The sequence below is a fragment of the Dipodomys ordii genome, unplaced genomic scaffold, assembly GCF_000151885.1.
Source record: "Dipodomys ordii isolate 6190 unplaced genomic scaffold, Dord_2.0 Scaffold70, whole genome shotgun sequence".
In the NCBI taxonomy this organism is placed as follows: Eukaryota; Metazoa; Chordata; class Mammalia; order Rodentia; family Heteromyidae; genus Dipodomys; species Dipodomys ordii.
Genome location: NW_012267286.1, coordinates 8,735,499 through 8,757,340, shown reverse-complemented (window position 1 = coordinate 8,757,340; position 21,842 = coordinate 8,735,499). Strand labels below are relative to the sequence as shown.

The 21,842-nt window shown below is 38.5% G+C and overlaps 1 protein-coding gene across 1 annotated transcript in view; it reads right to left on the bottom strand.

Moving 5' to 3' along the window:
• Ppa2 (pyrophosphatase (inorganic) 2) overlaps positions 1-16,234 on the bottom strand; it is a 56,760-nt gene extending 40,526 nt beyond the window's left edge. The window contains exons 1-2 of the mRNA XM_013023742.1: positions 16,056-16,234; positions 14,800-14,855 (exon numbers count right to left, since the gene is read on the bottom strand). Coding sequence (XP_012879196.1) covers positions 14,800-14,855; positions 16,056-16,234 — 235 coding nt within the window. The remainder of the gene's footprint in view (positions 1-14,799; positions 14,856-16,055) is intronic.
• Between the last annotated feature and the right edge of the window lie 5,608 nt (positions 16,235-21,842).

Here is a 21,842-nt window from a genome sequence, read left to right as displayed (position 1 = left end):
CCATTTCAACATTATTATTATGTTATTATTATATGATCACTCTATGTCAGGGACTACTGTGGACTAACCCATGTCCAACACAGGAGAAAACTGTGTACAACCATCAATATAAGACATAATAAGTAGGCCTTCTTGTGAAACTTTGACCTTGACATGACCTTCCAAATGCCACCTCCTCCTAATATGGCCCTTGAATATTTAAAGATGACGTTCCCCACATTGCATGAACTAGTTTTCTTATATCCCCTTGGACAGTGCTTAAGGTAGTGGCCACAATGAGTGTCCTTTATCTGGGGTGGTTATGGGCCACTCTAACAATTGGACCCATAAGCCACACTTACTACAAAGAGGCAAATGGTGTTAGGCAGCAAAGGACAGTGTGCCACAAATGGCATTTCCTTACTGTATACTAACTTCATCAAGGAACCTCTAGAATACTACAGAGACATTTGTAGAACTCTAGAGGTTTCTACTCCAGAGGTGAACAGAGCCCACTGGAGTGCCTTGATTGGTCATGTATTCCTTGAGATAATTAGATAGTGACAGTTAACATTAGAAGCCTGGACCTTCCAGGTTCCACCAGGGTCTGACCCTTGAAGGAGTCACTAACCACTCAGACTCTCTACTTCAATTGTAGTTCCAATAATAATAATAATAATGACTAGTAATAAGTATTCATAGTAATAGTTATTATTATTCATACTAGGGTTTAACTCAGGGCCTTGCACTTTCCTGGATGGCTTTATCACTGGAGCCACCTGCACCCCCAACCTTGTTTTGGACTGGTTAATTTGGAGATGGACCCTAACAGATTTTTTTAGCCTAAATTAGCTTTCAATCATAATCCTCTGGAGATTAGCCTTCTAAGTCACTAGAATTACAAGCATGAACTGAGGATGTATGGCCTAAAATATTTTTGTCAACATGGTTGGCTTTAGGATGTGTCAAGTTGACCAGGCTAAATGACAAGGCAAATGCTCTAATAAATTGTGAAAACATTGCTTTTGTGCATACATCACGTACATCATAGTGGTGTATAATTGTACTATTTATGTTAAAAAAAATCACATGTTTCAGGAAGGCAAATTCCTACTGAGAAGAAGGTGTAAGTTCATAGCCAGTGGTCTACTGTTTCTTAACATAAAATCAAACTTTCTCTGCATCTGATTTTTATTTTTATTTATTTATTTATTTTTGTCAGTAGTTGGGCTTGAATTCTGGGCCTGGTCACTGTCCCTCAGCTCTTCAGCTCAAAGCTAGCCCTCTACCACTTGAGCACAGCACCACTTCTGGTTTTCTGAGTGGTTTATTGGAGATAAGAGGCTCACAGAATTTTGTACCCAGGCTGGCTTTGAACCATGATCCTCAGATCTCAGCCTTCTGAGTAGCTAGGATTACAGGCGTGAGCCACCAGTGCCTGGCTTGCATCTGATTTTTAGGCAAATGGCTTCAGGACATTAGAAGCAATGGCTTTATATAGAAAAACAGTGAAAAGACAAATTTTCTCAAAGCATTATTCCTCAAATGAACACCATTGCCTTTATCCTAACTCACATACTGATCCATGGGAAAGTCTGGCACATAATTCCAAGACCTATATGGGTAGTGGCTTTCATCAGCTCTGAGAGGACTAAACTAACCTCATAAGTAATGGATGTATTATGTTCATTCTGATTTGAAGAAACTCATAGAGATATGAGTTTGCACCTGGGTTGCAAACCATTAGGCATCCTATGTAAGATGATCTGGTCCCCTGTGGCCATCCATGGAGATGGTCACCTTTTTAGAAACACTGACAAGTGCACTATTTGTTATATTACTGGTTTTATGACCTGAGAACAAAACAATCCATCAAAGCATGGTTAAAGGTGACAAGAGGATTTTATCTACACTATTTACACCAGAAAGGGGACCTGCGACTACTGCTACCGTGTCCTGGGTTAGCTACCCAGAACCAAGAATGATCTCAACCACCAAACCTCCAAGTCACCAATGGGCAGCCCTGACCTTTATTAGTTGGTCTGCAAACCTCCAAACCCCAGACCTCTGAAAGCTCCAAACCTCCAAAGGGGAAGGCTTTTCCTTTTCCTTTCTTCCTCCTTCTCTGCAGGCTTCTCCAATTTCCACAGGCCTCTCCCTGGGCCTCTCTATAGCTCTCTTTGCAGGCCTCTCCACAGGCCTGCCCTCCTCAGATAATTGCCTCTTGCTGTCTCTCCCCACCATCTCTCTCTACGGAACCCCCCCCACCCACTCAGAATACACAGCCTATATATAGGCTGCACCCCTCCCCCACTCCAATGGCTCTAAGAGTTTCAACAGCCACTCAAGCTGCCCACTGTCCAACCACTTCTTGACACTTCTTGACAGCCTGCCCCCGTGGGGCAGCCTCAATGCCTTCCCCCCCTCCAGTGATGGGCAGCGGAGTGGTGAGGCCAGCTTCTTGATGCCCCACCCCCTCCAAGCAATAGGCTGCCGGGGCGATGATGTCAGCATGGGGCGGGCTTTCACCCCACTGGTTATTACACTGGGGCTATTGGGTCTGGATTTATTTCAAAGCCAATGTCTAATTTCACCTTATTGAGAGTTTAGACCCTTTTTTGGCTGCCCACACCTCCACTAGCTTAATGAACAAAGCCTACATTCTCACAGCTCATTTTTTTGGAAAAGGTTTCTGAACCCCTAATATAAAAATCTCAAAATTCTTTTAAGATATATACAGCTATTCAAGAGCAGCAATCTTTAGTTCTCCATCTCAGGGCTTTTTAAAATGTAAATAGGATGAGTTTCTGAATGAATCAGTATTTCACTGATGATCACTTTCTCTTTGTATTTCATACATTGCATAGATCTACCAATTCCATTCCTATATGATATTTCAGCAAGGCTTTTTTTTATTGTAGTTTGAAAAGATAACTCAACTTAAACTTTAGTACCAAGCTCTGGTTACTGTATTTAAAGAAAGTACATGTGAGGTCCAAGTGAAAAGGAAAATTCCCATGTGTCTGAAACCTTTGACAGACAAAATGATGAATCCCTAAAACCATTTTGATGGCTCAGTCTTTAAGAGATCCAGTAGCAAACTATAAAGTTTGCCCTATGCCGAAAGTGACATTGTTTTAAAGTTCTTTTCTGACCTTAGATCAATTCTGAACATTGATTTGTTTGAAAGCAGTTTGCAACCAGCTACTCAGCAAAAGCCACTGTGGCTTGTGTTCACACTGGCTGCTTGATCAATCAGAACAAGCCATCACTGGAACAGATCTGGGCTGATGTGATGTATTCCAGAAATCTGTGCCTAAAGCTCAGATGTAAACATAGAATCCAAGCTGTCTAAATGCCTTACTTTACCTTGTTCCCTAACCACAAAGTAACCAAAAGATTGATGTCAAGATCATTTTTTGAAGTGTGTGTCCATTTGGAGGTAGGGGACAGGAAATCTTTGCCATGTGGCTTTGTGATTTCCTGTAGCCAGCTTGATCAAATATGAATGGCAGCTATTTGGGAAGTGAGAGGCACTTTGTGAAGTGAATAAAGAAGTTTCCATGAATTGGCAAGCAGGGGTGGGGGACCAGCATTTTACTATATTTGTAATTCGTGGCCTCTCCCTGAGACTCTCATTGAAGACTCCAGGGTTGTTACCTTAATCCGTGAGCAGTGGGAATTGTGATGTATACACACAATATCACCTAGCCATATAATCTGACCATAAAAAAGGATGTAGGTATAACACAATTTACAAGTTGGATGAGCATCAAAAGCATTAGCCTAAATGAAAGAAGCCAGACACAAAGAGTCTGGCTGAATTAATTCATGATTCCTTTTATGCGAACCATCCAGAGTAGGCAGATCCAGGCAGATGGACAGCAGAGGAGCTGTTGCCAAGGGGCAAGGAGAAATGGGGGATGATTACTTCCAGGCCAGGGGGTAACGAAAGTGTTTAGAAAGCAAAGGGAAGTGGTGGTTATACACTGTCATGGCTACACAATAAATGCTGCTAAAATTGTATGCTCTAAAATGGTTATAGGCTACATGAATTTCTTAGGTATTTTTTAAGGGGAAAGTTATGTCCAATCACTTTGAGAACAACTACTTTAGAGCTTATTGGCCATTTTCATTCGATGTACCCCCCCCGCCCCCGTTAGTAACCTTATTAAGCCTATCCAATCCTTCTTAAAATAATTGTTTGTAAACGGGGTCAGAAGCCTGGCTCAAGTGGTAGGGCACCTATCTAGAAAGCATAGCCCTAAGTTCAAACTCTGGTACCACCAAAGGAAAAAAAGAAACATTTATAAGTGCATAAATTAAAATATACAACTAAAGAAGAAACTAATCATATGGAAATATATTTAGAAATCTAGAGAATAATTTTGTGATCTAATGATACATTTGTATTTTTAGTTAGGCATTAAGTAACTATAACTAGCAATAGGTCTCCTGTGATTTTGCAATAGCAGGAGTAATTAGAAAACTGTACAATACCTGGACAGTGATAAAATAATTATATGCCATTCTTATTTCAGACACATGTCACAGGCACTACTGAAACCATGAGAGAATTTGTTACCTCCTTTCATAAAAGCTACATTTGATCTAGAAAAGAAAGATGAGATCTTTTAAAATACAAGTTTGCCCATCCCCTATATTCTACCTCAGAATTGCAATCAAGCCTGGTCGTTGTTAGAGGCATATATCCCGTCTTTCCCCTTAGAAATACTTGTGTGTGAGTGGTTAAGAAGATCTGGATAAGAAAAAATAATGGGCTGGGAATGTGGCTCAGTGATAGAGTGCTTGCCTAGCATGCATGGAACCCTGGGTTTGATTCTTCAGTACGACATAAACAGAAAAAGCTGGAAGTGGCCCTGTGGCTCAAGTGGTAGAGTGCTAGCCTTGAGCAAAAGAAGCTTAAGGACAGTGCCAAGGCCCATAGTTCACAAGCCCCAGGATAGGCAATATACATGTATATGTATATATATTATAATAATGGAAGACAAAGCAAACAAAAAATTAAAAAGCAATTATATTAATGCATTGGATTCCTACAAGTCGTTATGTCGAAAACGAACTTTGGTGGGGGGAAGAGGAGGGTTGGGTGGGGAGGTGGGGAGAGGATGGGATGGGAAGGGGAAACAAAGGAGGAGGCTACAATGCTTGATGAGAAATGTACTCATTATCTTGCCCGTGTAATTGTAATCCCTCTGTACAGTATTTTCATAATAATAAAAAAATCTGAAAAAGACATCATTAAAGAATCAAATGCAGTCTAGAAATGTTAAGCTTAATTTTTTTCCATTTGTACAGGGTAAATGCACTGTATTAAGTATGTAAGGTCTTATCTACATGGGTTTGATTACAGAAACTAATAAAGTATTCTCTAAATAATGAGAAAAAAAGAATCAAAAGGAAGCAGGGCACCTGTGGCTCACGCCTGTAATCCTAGCTACTCAGGAGGCTAAGATCTAAAGATCATGGTTCAAAGCCAGCTAAGGCTGAAAAGTCCCCATGAGACTCTTATCCTCAAAGAATTACTCAAAAACTGTAAGTGGCACTGTGGCTCAAGTGGTAGAGCACTAGCCTTGAGCACAAAGAGACTCAGGGACAGCGCCAAGGCCCTGAGATCAAGCCCTATAACACACACACACACACACAGAGCAAGTGCAAGACCCATCTTTGCAGGAACCTTTTCCCTTCTCTTAGGACAGAGATGTGTTCCAACTTTCACTGAAACAAATGGCCCAAGAAACAGACTCATGGCCAATAGAAAAAACATCATTGGGGATTGAGAGATGAGAAATTAGTTTAATTCTCTGACTGAGAGGGGGAAAAGTGGGGTTTGGGGAGTTGTTAGCATGTAGAAATTCTTTTAAGACAAATCTTATCTAAGTGAAAATAAACACATGTCCTAAGACACAAAAAAAGAAGAGAACAATCAGGTTGGTTTTAACTCTGTGCCAATGATTTGTAGAATATATCTGATATTAAGATTTCAGTCTTTCTGGCTGCTTACTATATTTGACTTAATAAAATTTATCTATCATACAAGAATCACATTTGATTTAATTACATATTGCTAAATGATATGAGAAAAACAGAAAGTTTTGCTTGATTAAGTATTATTGCTGCTTCTAAGTTAATATAATATTAAGAAATTTTAGCTTCAGATGACATTATAAATTCCTTGTAATATCACCAATATTATAGTCTTGGTAATACTTTAATCCAATTCAAGAGTTGAGCTACTGAATTAGTAATGATAGGTCCTGTACAAAATCTAATGAGACGATTCATTTCCTCTGCCTATTTTCTAGATTTTTCCCTTTAAGCCTTGAGCAGTGGGAATTAATTTTGTTTTTAATGATTTAACTATAGAATTTCTATATTTTTTTGATATATATTCTGAGTACTGGATTCAAAAGAACTCTAGGTTCCAAAGGCAATTCCTTGAAGTAAATTTTATATAATCTATGGCAAAGAAATTGGACAGAATTAATTCATATCAGACCTTATGACCACACCAAAAAATAATTTCAGGGCACCTCCTCCCCTAATAATGCAAAGTAATAATCCATAATTTAAGTTGATGTTTGTGATCAGAATGATTGAAGATTTGGCAGCTGAGGAATTTTCCTTGTTTAAAAGTAATATTTTTGCTGGGTGCTGGTGGCTCCTGGCTGTAATCCTACCTACTCAAAAGACTGAGGTCTGAGGATTGCCATTCCAAATCAGCCCAGACAGGAATGTCTGTAAGACTCTTATCTCCAATTAACCACAAAATAATGCTGGAAGTGGAGTTGTGGCTCAAGTGGTAGTGTTTCAATCTTGAGTGAAACAGCCAGCCTTGGCAGAAGAGTCTACCAAGGAACATCCATCTCCATTTACTAGCAAAAACCCAAATTGAAGGTGTGGCTCAACACTGATACCCCTGAGCAAGCAAGGCAATTAAGAGCCAGGGAAAAAGGCCCTGAGTTCAAGTGATACGATATATTTGCTAGTATTTATGAAGATAAAGCTATTTTGGTGTTTGCTTTGGCAACACATATACTAAAATTGCGCTAAGCACACTTTTGTGTGCTTGCGTCCAACTGCAGTGAGCCTATGTATGTCAAGTTGGTGGAGGCACTTTGCGCTGAGCACCAAATCAACCTTATTAAGGTCGATGATAACAAAAAACTAGGCGAGTGGGTAGGTCTCTGCAAAATTGATCGAGAGGGAAAACCCCGTAAAGTGGTTCGTTGCAGTTATGTAGTTGTTAAGGACTATGGCAAAGAGTCTTAGGCCAAGGATGTCATCGAAGAGTACTTCAAATGCAAGAAATGAACAAATAAAAAAAGTTGACCTTTAAAAAAAAAAAAGCTATTTTGTTCTTTACAAACATCGAGTTAATTATCAGTAGAGAGGTAGATCGATTTAGTACATCTTGTGTAAGGAATTTCAGGCCTCTGTTCTTTCCACTGCTTAGGAATGTCGTGGTACAAAGGCCCTGGCTGAGTTATGGGCTTTTAAGGAAAGGATCCTCCCCACTACTTCCAAGAGTTCCCCATGCAATGAAAACATTTGAGAATTTGTTCACTATCTTGACACCACAAGGGGGAGCCAACAGAAGAAGGAAACTGAGCTGACTCCCCCTGGAGGCCAGATTTGAGGAAGGGAAAGAAATTTGCTCCTTGGTTTGGTTTTTGTTGTTGCAGTTTAGGAATCAAATCTATTCAAATTTATATTTAGATACACTGGCCAATTGAATCAATAATTATCTGTATTGTTTTTGCTCATTTCTGTTGCTTCCACCCAAGGGCACCCTAACCTATTCTGTAGTCTTCTTGGGTAATCAAGTTAAATATTGTCTACTTCTCTATACTGGTACTTTTTTTCATATTTCTGTGTTTATCAGTCAACCTTCTTATGTCTTATTTTAAATGACAATCTCATGCTTCTTATTCCTACCAGGTACAAATCTCAATAAAATCTGGATGTCTAGAAATTTACTGATCATATACAAAGAAATTATGCCTACAAAGATCCTTGCATCATTTGATAATAGATTTCATTTATTATGCATTATTTGCTTCAATAACCCATTCTCTTTTTATAATGAAAATACAGAAAGCACACAGATCCATGCATGTATCACTAATAATGAACAAATATTTACATCACACATCCAATGGAAAAGTCAAATTGGAATTCCCTCTTCTTTATCCACAAATACACCATTATTATTTACTAGGTAGGCAGACCAAGATTTTTAAACAGTACTGTTCTGTGTGACATTAAAATAGAGGCAGAAAGAAATTGTACTTGTAATCAATATTTGCTCACATATTTCTTGACATTTGTCAAGTCTTGTGTCCTCCCACTTTGACTCGAGAATTTCACCATTCAGACCCATTTTCTCATATTAATTTCTTCGTTTGGGAGGAAGATTCTAACCCCAAATGGTGTGAAGGCAACTGTGATGGTGATTTCTCAAAGGCAACTTTGAAAAATCAATATCAACTACAAATATCAACATCAAGATCAACATTAGGTACAAATACATCAGTATGTTTTTCTAAACCATAAAGACCATAATGAATATAACTGGAACAGCATGAAAGAAAATAAACAACAAAAATTAACAGCCTATAATCCTAGTGTTCAACTTTCAATGATCAGTTTTCAGTGAACAGTTCTCTTGGGGGAAAAAAAGCTAAAGGAAAAGACTTTTCTTTGAATGTTTTCACCACAATAAAATGACAAACATTTGAAGACATAGACACTAAACAATATATGCATGTATCTACACATGATATGGCACACCATTAATATGTGTAATTTTTAAAAGTCAAAGTTTTCAAAATAACAGAATCCTTCAATGTGAATTACATTGATGGTTCTTACATAAAAGCAAAATGGCATGCAGAAAGGCCAAGTAATCAAAACAGGATCAATAGCCAGTATATGTTAGACACATGGATGAGTTAATAACCATTTTCCCCCTTTTAGATAATGCCATGTTTCACTCTCTTTCATTGACTAGTTTCTTGGATTAATGGCATTGGCTCCATCTTTCATTTATTGCACACAATTGTCCTTTTAATCCTGTGAAATTGGACTTGAGGCATTTGTTCTTTTGAAAATAACTTTCAGGGGTGACCAATTGCACCCCAACCCAGAGGTTTCTTAGGCTGTTTTCTAATGAGTATTCTCTTAGCATTCAATAGCAACTTCTTTCTCCACAAACTCCCAGAAATTACAGGAAAAAGTAAGTATTTTTTTAATCAGGATAGTGAATATGATGCTACATTTTAAAAACCAGCACATTGATGCAGAAAGAACATTTGCATTTCCTCTTCTGCGAACATCTGTTCATAACCTTTGCCCATATTTTATTATTGAGGTGTGGTAGCTCTTATCAGTTTCTTTGAACTCTTTTCATCAACACATTAGTAAAAATACAAATTCTCTTTACTCCCTGGGATAATTCTTCTCAGCTTATTATTTATCCCATGATTTTTACTTTATATCTTTGGGTAATTTTTTGATTATATGCCTTTTATAAGTATTGCTTGGAATAAACTCAAATAATAGAGACATTTATAAATTGTAGTACAAAAGGGAGGCTAACCTAGTACTGAAAAAAACCATTCTGACAAGAACCTCATTTCAGTCATGCAAAATGGAAAAAGTTGATCTCGTAGAAATGGAGAGTAGAATAGTGACTTCCAGAGACTAAGGAGGGAACAGGAGGGAAAAGGAGAGAAAGGCTGGTCAATGAATGCTAAGTTACAGTTGGATATGAGTGATATGAGAAAAAAGTCCTGGTGTCTATTATACAGGAGGGTAGGGTCAGATCATAATAATGTAGTATATTACTTACCCAGCTAGAAGGAAGGATTTCACAGCTCTTCTTTCAACTGTAAAGAGATGCCAAAAGAGATTGAAGTGTTTAACTTGGATTGAACATTAAACAATGTACACATGTATTAAAACATCCTATTGTCTCTATTACTTTGAATTATTTTTATTGTCCTCTGTTAACTAAAAATATAAATGTAACATAAATTTTGGAAATCATGCAGCATTTAAACCACCCTCCTTTGTCACGCATTCTCGATTTATTTATGGCATATTAAGGTTGTGTCTGTGTTCTCAATAGAGATTTGCACCTCTCCAGGATGGGATAGTGTAAGATTATTTCAAGGAGAGACAAAGTACTAATATACTCTCTGTGCAATATTCTGAAAGGAAATGTTACTGACCATAAGTCATATTTTTCTAGAGTTTTTATCACAAGTGAAATATTTCAGTGACAGAAGAAACAATATAAATTGACTCTAGTTCAGACATGGTAAGTTAGGTCATCTACAAAACACGAACAGAATAAAGATATCTTAGAGAAGCCACATTAACAAGTTTTAGTAGTTCATTTCCTTTATTACCACAAGCCCACTAAACATCTGCTTCCACAAGAAAGCATGAGTGGGCCATGTAATGCGAGTAGCTACAATACCATATAAAGTGTTTTCTCCACAATCAGGAGGGACACACTGCAGGTTGGCAGGAACATAGAGCCACACCGAGATAGGGTAGATTAAGAGTGCTAGCATTTACTGGTCTTTGTTCCCTTTGTGAAAGGCTAATCCAAAGGTCTTCAAAGGACCAAGACAAGTATCTTGCTACCTATGTTTAAAACCTTCCATATATTTGCTAGGATGATGAATTGTGCTGCTGTTGCTGACGTCTGCATTGTGTCTGTAAAGTTTCTCTCTCAGCCAGGTGCTGGTGGCCTATGCTTGCTTGCTACTTAGAAGGCTGAGATCTGAGGATCTCAGGATCAAGGCCAGGAAAGTCCATAAGACTCGTATCTCCAATTAAAAAGCCAGAAGTGGGGCTGTGGCACAAGTGCAGAGTGCTAGCCTTGAGCAAAAAGGGGTTCAGGGACAGCGCCCAGATCCAGAGTTCAAGCCCCAGGATGGGATTACAGGTATGTGCCACTAAGTCTGGTCTTAAAATATAACTAAAAAAAAATAATTCATCTAAAGTTAGTAAGTTTTTCCTAATAGGTATCTCTACTTCTAAATAACTAGAAACTAATCTAGTTTATAATGAAAACAAGTCTACGTTTTTAACAGTTTATAGAAAGCAGGCAGAAAAAAAGATTCTCTTTCTCCTCTTCTCTCTCTCTCCCTCCTCTTCTGTCTCTTCTCTTCTGTCCCCTCAGATAGTTATTGAAGTAAATTTACCCCAGTCAATCCTTAATAAATAGATGAAGCACTAAAATTCCAAACAAAGATGTGTTTTAGTACAAATAATATTACAATTACAACATATTCTTCAACTTACAGAAAACATTACAGAGAGAAAGGCAATTTAAGGAAACCTTCAGACTTGTTATGGAGATAGGCTAGAGGTGCTAGAAAAAAGAAAAGTTAGCAGGAGTAGTTAAGTCACTTTGAACTATACCTGCATAAGTCTTGGGAATGCTTGAATAATATGAAGGAGATTACCTTGCCCTTCTTTATTAGCACTGAGTTACATTTTTATGTGAATTGATGCTTATCAGCGGAGGAAACACTGAATCAATCTACTTCAAAGAGACTGGTTGTCTTGCTTTCTGATGCATGAAGGACAGTAGGGAGCGATGAGGTAAGAGACTGGATTAGGTATAATTTGAGTGAAGTGCATGCTTCCAATGCATACATCCCAGCCCAGTGTGACGTTTGCAAACATTGTTAGAGGCTTACTTTATGAAAAATGATGAAAAGCCAAAACTTTTTATGATCTGGATCCAATTTGCTTTGGACAGAATCTGTCACAACACTGAGCAAATGTCACCAAGGTCAGCATCAACACAGATTATTCTGTGTGTCCTCACTAGCAGATGTCATTTTGGCAATCACCAATGAGTTCAGAATTCTGAGAAGCGATTGTCTATTCTTGTCAGGAGCAAATACTCTTGTATATGGAAAACAACAGGCACTGGACAAATATTTTTTTTAATTTTTTTGGGGGGGTCTGGTCGTGGGGCCTGAACTCTGGGCCTCGGCGCTGTCCCTCAGCTCTTCAGCTCAAGGCTAATGCTCTACCACTTGAGCCACAGCGCCACTTCCAGCTTTTTTCTTTTTGCTTATGTGGTGCTGAGGAATCGAACCCAGGGCTTCATGCATGCAAGGCAAGTGCTCTACCACTGAGCCACCTTCCCAGCCCTGGACAAATATTTTAACTGACTTGAGTATCTTCTTGTTTTGCTTTGTTTTCCTTCAGAATGAATGACCTAAAGGACATAATGACTGATTAAAACTAAAATCAAAATGCATCTGTAGAAGTGATAATCAGGTGCATAGATACATGTTGGACAATTCACCTTGTCACAGGCTATTATTACATATGGCTTTTTGTGACACTTTTTAAATTGTGATCCTCATTTGCACACGCACACCATTCATTCTGTCCACTCCTGAGCACTCTACCTCTCTTCTGTTCCCAGATACACATTGATAGATCTCATAATAATTATATGCTAAGCTGGGTGCTGGTGGCTCAAACCTGTGAGATCTGAGGATTTTGGTTCAAAGCCAGGCTGGGCATGAAAGTCCGTGAGAATGTTATCTCCAATAAACCACTAGAAAACCGGAAGTGGCACTGTGGCTCAGTGGTAGAGTACTAACATTGAGCTGAAGAGCACAAGGACAGCGCCCAAGACCAGAGTTCAAGCCCCACAACTGACAAAAAAATAATATGCTAAATGTTTCTCTCATAAAGTTAGCTACTGAAGGATCAAGATTCTTTAGATTTAAGCCCAGCTTCTCTCCTTGGCAACAGATTAAGCTACTATCCCATCTTCTGCTCGAGATTTGATCAAACAGCATCCTGTTAGCAGTTTGCTAATGGAATTTCTTTGCATACTCTTTTATTTTGAGGTGGACCTGGTCTCATTTCAGAGCATCTCAGGTGTGATCTCTTCTCTTGCTTTTGATGGTTTCACAAAACCTCCTTTTATTATTTCCTGTTTCAAAATCTTTCTGTTTTATCTGCCTAATCTTCTGTAAAACAAACTTTTAAAAATCTCAATTCTGAGAGTCTCATACAATTACTTCAAACATTGTGCATATCTTGTTTGTAACAAAGTGATAGTCAAATAAAATCAAATAAAACCAGATGCATACTTGCTTTTGTTTATCTCTGCTCCAGATTATTTTTAATCCATCTATTTTTTTTCCACAGGAAAAAGAAAGTAGCCATGCAAAGATTACACTCCAAGTGAGTCCTTTGCCTCCAGGAGTCTAGCCACATTATGCCATTGCTTATGAGTATGAATGAAACATTTCTCTCTAGATTATCAATGTGCAAGGGAGAAATAATATTTTATATATCAAGAGTCTACTTTTACAGTTCTAGGCTGGCAACCAACCTGCTGGATGATGTTTTGCAACCGCTTAGACTTTTTGAAGATATTTATACTTCAAAATAAACTTGGCACTTACCTAAATGCCAAGCATATAGGTTAAAGCTGAAAACCTAGCTCAACAAGTCAGTTGCTCTCGTAATCAGGCATTATTTTCTTTTTGAATCTACCACACAAAGATAATAGAAAGATAAGTTGAAATTCTTTTTATGAAGAAAAGGGCATTGAGTTTTAGGCTGGACCTACTTGAGCTGGCTCCTCATTTCTATTCTCTACCAGGTAATCAACAGTGAAGCTATTATTTCCGTTTCAGTCTTGTTAAACTATAATAATAAAAATATAGGCCTCAGGCTTGTTCATAGAACCTGAAGAATAATTAAGTGGCACAACACAAGCTAGATGCTCAATAAATGGAACCCTTCATGCCAATGTTGTAATGATTGCTCTAGAACTTAGTAACTGCTAAGTTCCACTGTGCAGTATTGTCTTTGCCCAATTTTGTGCACATGTGAAACTATAGGTGCACATATAATTGATTTTTATAAAAAGATCGTGTAACAGACTGTAAGGTAAAGATATTGGAGTGGTGAGTGGAAGGGAACTATGAATATTTCTTGATTCAGGAAACAGTATCTGGAGGTAGGATTGACTGTAACCAACAGATGTCTTCAAGCCACCCCAATTCCTTTTATAGAATTCTTTGGTTGTTGCTGGAAGCCAGTAGCTCATGCTATAGCACTAGCTACTCAATATACTGAGATCTGAGGGCAGAAGTTCAAAGCCAACCAGGGAAGAGAAGCCTGATGAGACTCTTATCTCCAATTAACCACCAAATAGCCAGAATTGGAGCTGTAGATCAAGTAGTAGAGCACTAGCTTAGAATAACAAAGCGCAGGGACAGCGCCTAGGCCCTGGATTTAAGCCCCGAGACTGGCAAAAATCCACACCATGCATTATACAAGTTGCACGAAGTTTTTATGAGTGTGCAGATTACAAATAAATCATAAATCTCTCCTACAGGGTACTCGGCTCTTTTCTTGAAAAGCTGTGTTCAATGGACATTGCAGGCACAGAGGATGGTTGAGAACGGATAGAGATTCTCTAAGTTCAGACTGTTCCTCTAAGTGCAGTCTGACCTAGTTATAGTTACCATGGATACCATAATTTTGAATTTAATAGTATTCCCTAGAGGAACAGCAATATATCTCTATGAAATGTTAAGATCAATCTGAAGCTGAGCCTTGAAAGGTGAAGAAACTGAGTCAGGAACGGCTAAGTAGTTAATTTGACATCAATAGGGAATTCTCAGAATTAGTGAAGTTAAAGTCTATAATTAGTTCAGAAGACAGTACATTTTTCAAACTCAGTCAAACCAGAAGAACTGCTTCTCACTACAAATGATTTACATGAGTTCTTACTGCACTTATTCAAAGAATGCTTTTTCTCCCAGTCATTTGTAGCTTCAGTTTCTGACCTATAAGCTCAAAAAGCACAAACAGCTACTTGACCTCAATGCATTGAGCTCCACCAAAAAAACAGGTTTTCTTCACAAAATAAAACCAAGTGAAATGACAAAATGTCTAGGGAATGAAGGAACACAGGATCATTTATTTTAATTTGAGTTTCCAAGATGATATGATGACTATCTTTTAGAAACCCGTAATATATAATCATGCATATAAAAGATGGCATTATAACAGACACATTTAAGTCTTCAACCATAATAATTTTTCTTCTTTAATAAATGTTAATTATTAATACTTATAATGAACTTGACAGTTTCTCAGTACCAAATTAAGACCTGCAGTCCCATCTAATATTTAGAAGCTAAATATCAGTTTAGTACTCATTTGAAGACATAAAGCTAGGAGAAATTAGTGAGAAGGCAAAAAAAGAAATCATCTAAATTCTCCCTTGAAAATGAGCATAGTTCATTTCATCTTCCAGCTGTTTTGGCCCAAGTTGCTGTTCTGCTGAGTAATTGTTAAATGAATTCTGAAAGATCATATACAATTGGAAATTGAACCCAATGATCCAATATAGACCCTGGCGTTATTAAATAGTTTTCAGAGATTCCAGTGGCACTTTTTCTTGCTTATGTGGCTGGTTTTGCTCATAGCCAGCCCATCTCATGCACTAGCAAAAATGTTCCCCCTTCCTAAGATCAATTTCCTCCCGACAACCTTGAAAATCTCGTAATGGATGATTCATTATTGCTGAGACAAAGGCCCAAGTCTGATCATATGTCATTGCTAACATTACTTCAGTCAAGAGGATAAAAACATTAGGAGGTTTACCTCCTCCCAGGCCTGAGCTCCCATCCATTGTTTGCTGACAGGGTTATTATGCTGTTGCTTGGTCCAGTGCATTAACAGAAATGGTTGCTTTCAGGAAGCACATCAGTGGATATAAAAATACAGCTACAAGATAGCAGGGCCACGGTGAGCAATTTATAGTTGAATAGGGAGCACTCAAAGCTGGCTTTATGGCCATCTTACAGATGCATTAATGACCTCATCTTTGAGGAAATAATATCCTCTGATTCTTCCTTTTGTTTCCATGTCTATACTCTCTTTTTGCAAGAAAGTACTAATAATAAGAAAAAATGCTTCTGTTCTTACCCACATCTTTCTCCATAATTGGGTAAGCTGATTACATAATCTTATACTGATACCTGATTCTCTTAATGACAAACATCCTGCTAGTCATGAGGGCTTCAGCAGCAAATAGCTTTAGGAGCTCATCATCCGAGGTCACAGAATATAAGGAGCTTCCTTCACATGGAAGAAGTATGTTGAGAGGTGATTTCAGAGGCAGGAGGAAGTGGCTGTTCTCAGGAGACAGGAGAGACATGTCACAGAAGAAGTAACATTTAAAGTAGGGCTGGAAGGATGTATAGGATTGCACTGGGATGGGGAAGGCAATTTCATTTATAAGAAGCTGCTTGAACAAAATCCATCCTAAAAATAGAATGTAGAGTGTATAATGGGATTGGGAATCAGATTACATTTGTCAATGGTAGCCATGGCAATTCCTTCCTTTTTGTAAGAATTTCTTTAGAAAGATTTGGGTATTCTTCCTATCGAGGAAGGAGAATCTACATAACCTCCTTTGGATTCTGAGTATGTGTTCTGCTCTTCCTGGAAGTGACACTTGCCTCAGAGACAGTGGTCAAACATGGTCCAGTTTCTGCCTTGTTCTCATGAGACACCCCCACTTTTGGAGACACACAAAACATTTGACTTCCAGATTCTGGGCTGCAAAGGAAGCCTAAACTAGACATCAAAGGGAGAGGCTCTGAGTCAATGAGGAAAAGAAGCTCCCTGGTCAACTAATGGCTGGTCCAGCTACTTGCTGCTCCAGATCCAATCAATATTTACAAACAACTATATGAGAGCCCTGAATTTGAACTTCCCAGGTGACTGAGACTTTCCAAAACGCCTATCTCACAAAAACTATCAGTGTTAGTCTAATGGTAATCATTGTTTCAAGCATCTAAGTTTTGGGGTACAGGGGTATGATTTGTCATTCAGCAATCAATGACTAGAACAGTAAGTAATTAAGAATTCAACAATCTGATTGAGACCTAAGGAATACTTAGGTTTCCTTCTATAGGCAGTGAGATCAAATTTCTTTTAGTCGGAAGAATGACTTGACCTGATTTTTGGGAACTCAAAGGAATATTAGACAGGATGAAATGAAGTAGAGATACTGGAGTCAAGGTGAATACTCACATGAATTCTCAAAGTGGAAGTGTGCATAAAACCACTTGAAATGATTGGTAAAATCTCAGATTCCTAGGATAAATTAGAATAAAGAAAAGTGATAGAGAGTTGTTCCTAGATGCCTTGCAAGAAGGAAAAAAGGCCAGGCACGGGTGGCTCATGCCTATAATCCCAGCTACTCAGGAGGCTGAGATTTGAGGATCCCAGTTCAAAGCCAGCCTGGGAAGGAAAGTCCATGAGACTCTTTTTAGGGGTTAGGGGGGGTCCAGTCGTGGGGCCTGAACTCTGGTCATGGGTGCTGAGCCCTTCAGCTCCAGGCTAGCACTCTACCACTTGAGCCACAGCCTGTGAAAAGTCCTGAATTCAAACGCCCATATGTTGAAAATGACAAATAGAACCTTACATTTTATTTCTATTTTATTTGATGAACCCTTCATTTTGGAAAAAGCTTGCTTCCAGAGTTCACTGGAATAAAATTCTACTGCTTTTCTTCTACTCAAAAGTAGTAGTTTGGCGGGGGGGGGGGGAGGATTGGGTGGGGGGACCGGGGGAGGCTGGGAAGGGATGGGAAGGGGAAACAAAGGAGGAGGCTACATGCTTGATAAGAAATGTACACACTATCTTGCCCATGTAATTGTAACCCCTCTGTACAGTATTTTCACAATAATTTTTTTTAAAAAGTAGTAGTTTATTTGCTAGGTTTTCCTCTAAGCCATTTTCTAGACTTAGAGATCTTTAGAGATACTTGTTCCTTTTCTTCTGGGTATATTGTTTTCCTTGATTATATCCTCAATCTATAGCTTTATATACTGTGTATAGTATAATGACCCCTAGTTTTTAAATCTAAAATCTAAATAATGGCTCTAAATTGATCAATCCAAAGCCCCATAATTCCCTTGGACAGCTTACAAGCATCATAACCATTTCTGTATCTTGAACAAAATTCTTAACAACCCATACTTCCTCTTATTCTTCTTACAGTAGCACACAACACTAAATTTCTTCCATTCAGTCTGAAAACTTGGAATGCGTCATTCATTTCTCTTTTTGCTTACCTGCATCCATCAAACCAGTTGTAACCACTGTGCCTTCAACTTGTATAGCATAGCTTGAGTTCATCAACCTTTCTTTATCCCTACCACCACTATTCTAGTCTAAGATTTTTTTTCCTGCCGAGATTATACTCTTACCTTCTTCAACCCAATTTATTCACATTATTCAAGAGATGTTATTTCTGTTTTGGAATTAAGAACTTTGCAATCTAATAGTATGCTGGGTCTTATAATTCTGAAATTACATAATGCTGGATCTTAAAAAGATGTAGGTATTATATAGTTTGCCCTCTGAAAGTGTAGTCTAAATAATACTGCAATAGTAAGATAAAAAGGCATCAAATCTTAGTAATTTCAAGCAACAAAGACTCATTTCATTCTCTAATCACATGATGGAATATCAGAGTGCTCTGCTCTAGAAATTCATGTTCACTACTCATTCTAATGGCGCATCCACTGGCTGAAATCTTTCTGAATCCCATGGATGAAGGAAACAAAGCAATAGAAAACCCCACTGTGCTCTACGCACTTTACCCCAAAGTGACATACACTGCTTTTCATCTACCTCATTGACCAAAACAAGTCACATGGGCAGGGATACATTGAGGGAGCACATGATAATGAAATACTCCCACGGGCATAAGTGAGAGCTTAAAAATACCTTGTGTATAGCATTAATGGCCAGCTTTTCCTTAAAGTTTACTGATGAGGAAATTAGGACCTAGAGAGATTATGTCAACTGTATTGTCATGAAACTTATTTTTGTCATACCTAAGAGTAAAACTCCTGGATTTAGTGTCCAGTGCTTTTTCTAATAATGAATAAGGACTCGTTTGTTCCCTGTTTCCACTAAAATGAATTTGAATGTCTCAACATTAATATTTTTTCAACCTATATAAACTTCTTACATGGAAATACTTTTTACCTCTTCCAAAAAACATAAAGCTTTGATAGATTAGAGGCTCCTTTTACCTTGCAGATACTGTACAGTTAAGGTATCCATTCAAAATTTCTCTGAACCAGATGTTTTTATTTCCAGCAGAGATAAATCATGTTTTGTGCTGGAAAAACTGAACACACTGGCTTAAGAAATGTCAGGGAGATGAGCAAACAGAACTGTGGCTTCATGTGCGTACCATGTTCTATCTGTCAAATCTCTCAGAAATATGTCTACAAGCTTTCTAACCATGGCTTAAAAAAGGTAAGTCTTGGGGCTGTGAAAGTGGCTCAGTGGTAGTGTGCTTGCCTTGTATGCACAAGGCCCTGGATTCCATTCCTCAGTACCACATAAGCAGAAAAAGCCAGAAGTGGCGCTGAGGCTCAAATGATAGAGCGCTAGCCTTGAGCTAAAGAGCTGAGGGACAGGGCTGGGAAGGTGGCTCAGTGGTAGAGCATTTGCCTTGCATGCCTGAGGCCCTGGGTTCGATTCCTCAGCACCACATAAGAAAAAAGCCAGAAGTGGCGCTGTGGCTCAAGTGGCAGAGCGCTAGCCTTGAGCGGAAGAGCTGAGGGACAGTGCCCAGGCCCATAGTTCAGAGCCCATGATAAAAAAATTTAAAACAAAAAAATTTTTTAAAAAGGTAAGTCTTTATCCTAACAATAGCAACTATAAAGCTGGATGATTACAACTGTTGATTTGTGGCACAGATATGTAAAGGCCCTCCCTATAATCAAATCTGGAGGAAAGGGGAAGATTGAGGTCCTTCTGCCTGCCCCTTTAATTGCAGCAACAAAAGCTTTCCAGAATCCATACCTTGCCCCTCACTCTAGCAGACTACCACTGAGGTCCAATCTGCCAGGACTTCGTTGCAAGACAGACTGGAAAAAGAGGGAATAATTAGCATTGGTTTGCCAATTCAAGGATGCCCGCAACAAAATAAGGGTTCTGCTGCTGAAATATGGCCTGGGGGTAAAACCATAGATAAAAATTGTGTGAACATGTCACTATGTTGGAAATGAACTATACAACTTTGAAGGGAGGGAAGTCTGGAGGGGAAAAAATGGAGAATGAGGAAGAGGGAGACACTGTTCAAAGAAATGTACTCATTACCTGATTTATGTAACTCTAACTCCTCTGTACATCACCTTTATAGTAAAATTTTTAAAAAATAAAAAAATTCTGTAAATACTAAAAAAAAAAAATTGAGTGAACAACAATGTCTGCCTCACTCACTGACTGAATAAAAGATCATTGTGTTAGTCAGCTTTTTGTTTCTGTGACAGATTACCTAAGGAAACAACTTATTTTGTGTCTTCCTCTGTTTCTAGGCCTATGGAGAAGTACAGCATCATGGTGGAAGAGAAGAGTGGAGCAGAGCCACTCACCACATGGCAGCCAGGAAACAGAAAAGAGAGAAGGAGCTGGGGACAGGAAATAACTTTCCAGGACATCTGCAGTGACCCACTTCCTCCAACTATGCCATACCTTCTTTCCACAACTTCCCAATAAAGCCATCCTGTGATGGATCCATCAAAGGATTAATTCATGGTTTAGGTCAGAACCTCAGGATCCAAACACTTCCCCACAGCACATCACCTGTCAAACTCCCAGCATCTCAGCCTTTGGGGGGCATTTCAGATTCATACCACAGCAGTAGTTCTGAAAGACTTTCAGTATTATTTTTATATTTACATAGGCGCTATTATATTTATATAATAATATTTATAATATTTATACATGTGTACATATTATACATATATAAATATTACAGCTTTCAACTTGATCAGAGGTGGCCTGCAGCTCAAAAATAAACCTTTCCCTTGCCTGAAAAAAATTACATATATTTATAAACATGTTTGTATATAAATATTTATAAATATAGATACTAACATATATAAAATATATTTATAATATAAATGTATATATTCATAAATGTATCTTAGTTCCATTAGGGAATTAATAAAAATAATGAAGCTTTTAGAACAATAGAAGGAGTTCTCCCAGGCTTTTTATTTTTACCAGTCCTGGGGCTTGAACTCAGGGCCCGGGCACTGTCCCTGAGCTTCTTTTGTTCAAGGCTGGCACTCTACCACTTGAGCCACAGCACCACTAACAGCTCTTTCTGTTTATGAGGTACTGAGGAATAGAACCTAGTGCTTCATGCCAGCACTGTACCACTGAGCCACGTTCCCAGCCCCTCCCTATTCCACTGAGATCAATGTATTAGAGAACTGTCCAAAGGTAACACATTTTCACATTTGCTTGTGGGTGAATGTGTTCGCTGTAAACGTGTGACTAGAATGTAGACACGTGTATCTAGATCATTGGTCACACTGGAATACAGAAAACTCAGACATACATGCTGCCACTCACCTCACTCACCCTTACTCAGCTGAGGTGAGTGACCTCAGCTCAGTCCTTGTGCTCTGAGCCATATTCACCCCTATCTGGTGTTTTATATTCCTCTCTGATTCAAATGTTTCTCCCACCATGTCTCAGCAACTCATACATCACAACCTTTGAGAGATGCTCTTTTCTACCAAATTCCAGGACTTTTTCCAAGATAAAAGATCCATTTATTATAGTAGTTCTGTATTTCTTAAACAGCTTGCATGTGTAAAACCTTGACAAATGATATCCATTTGGTTTTATTAGGTTTCTATCTGGGTTTCGTGGGCCACTGGCAAACTTTCTAAGTGTGTGTCTCTAAACCTCCTATTTCCCATAAATCTTCAAGTTTCAAC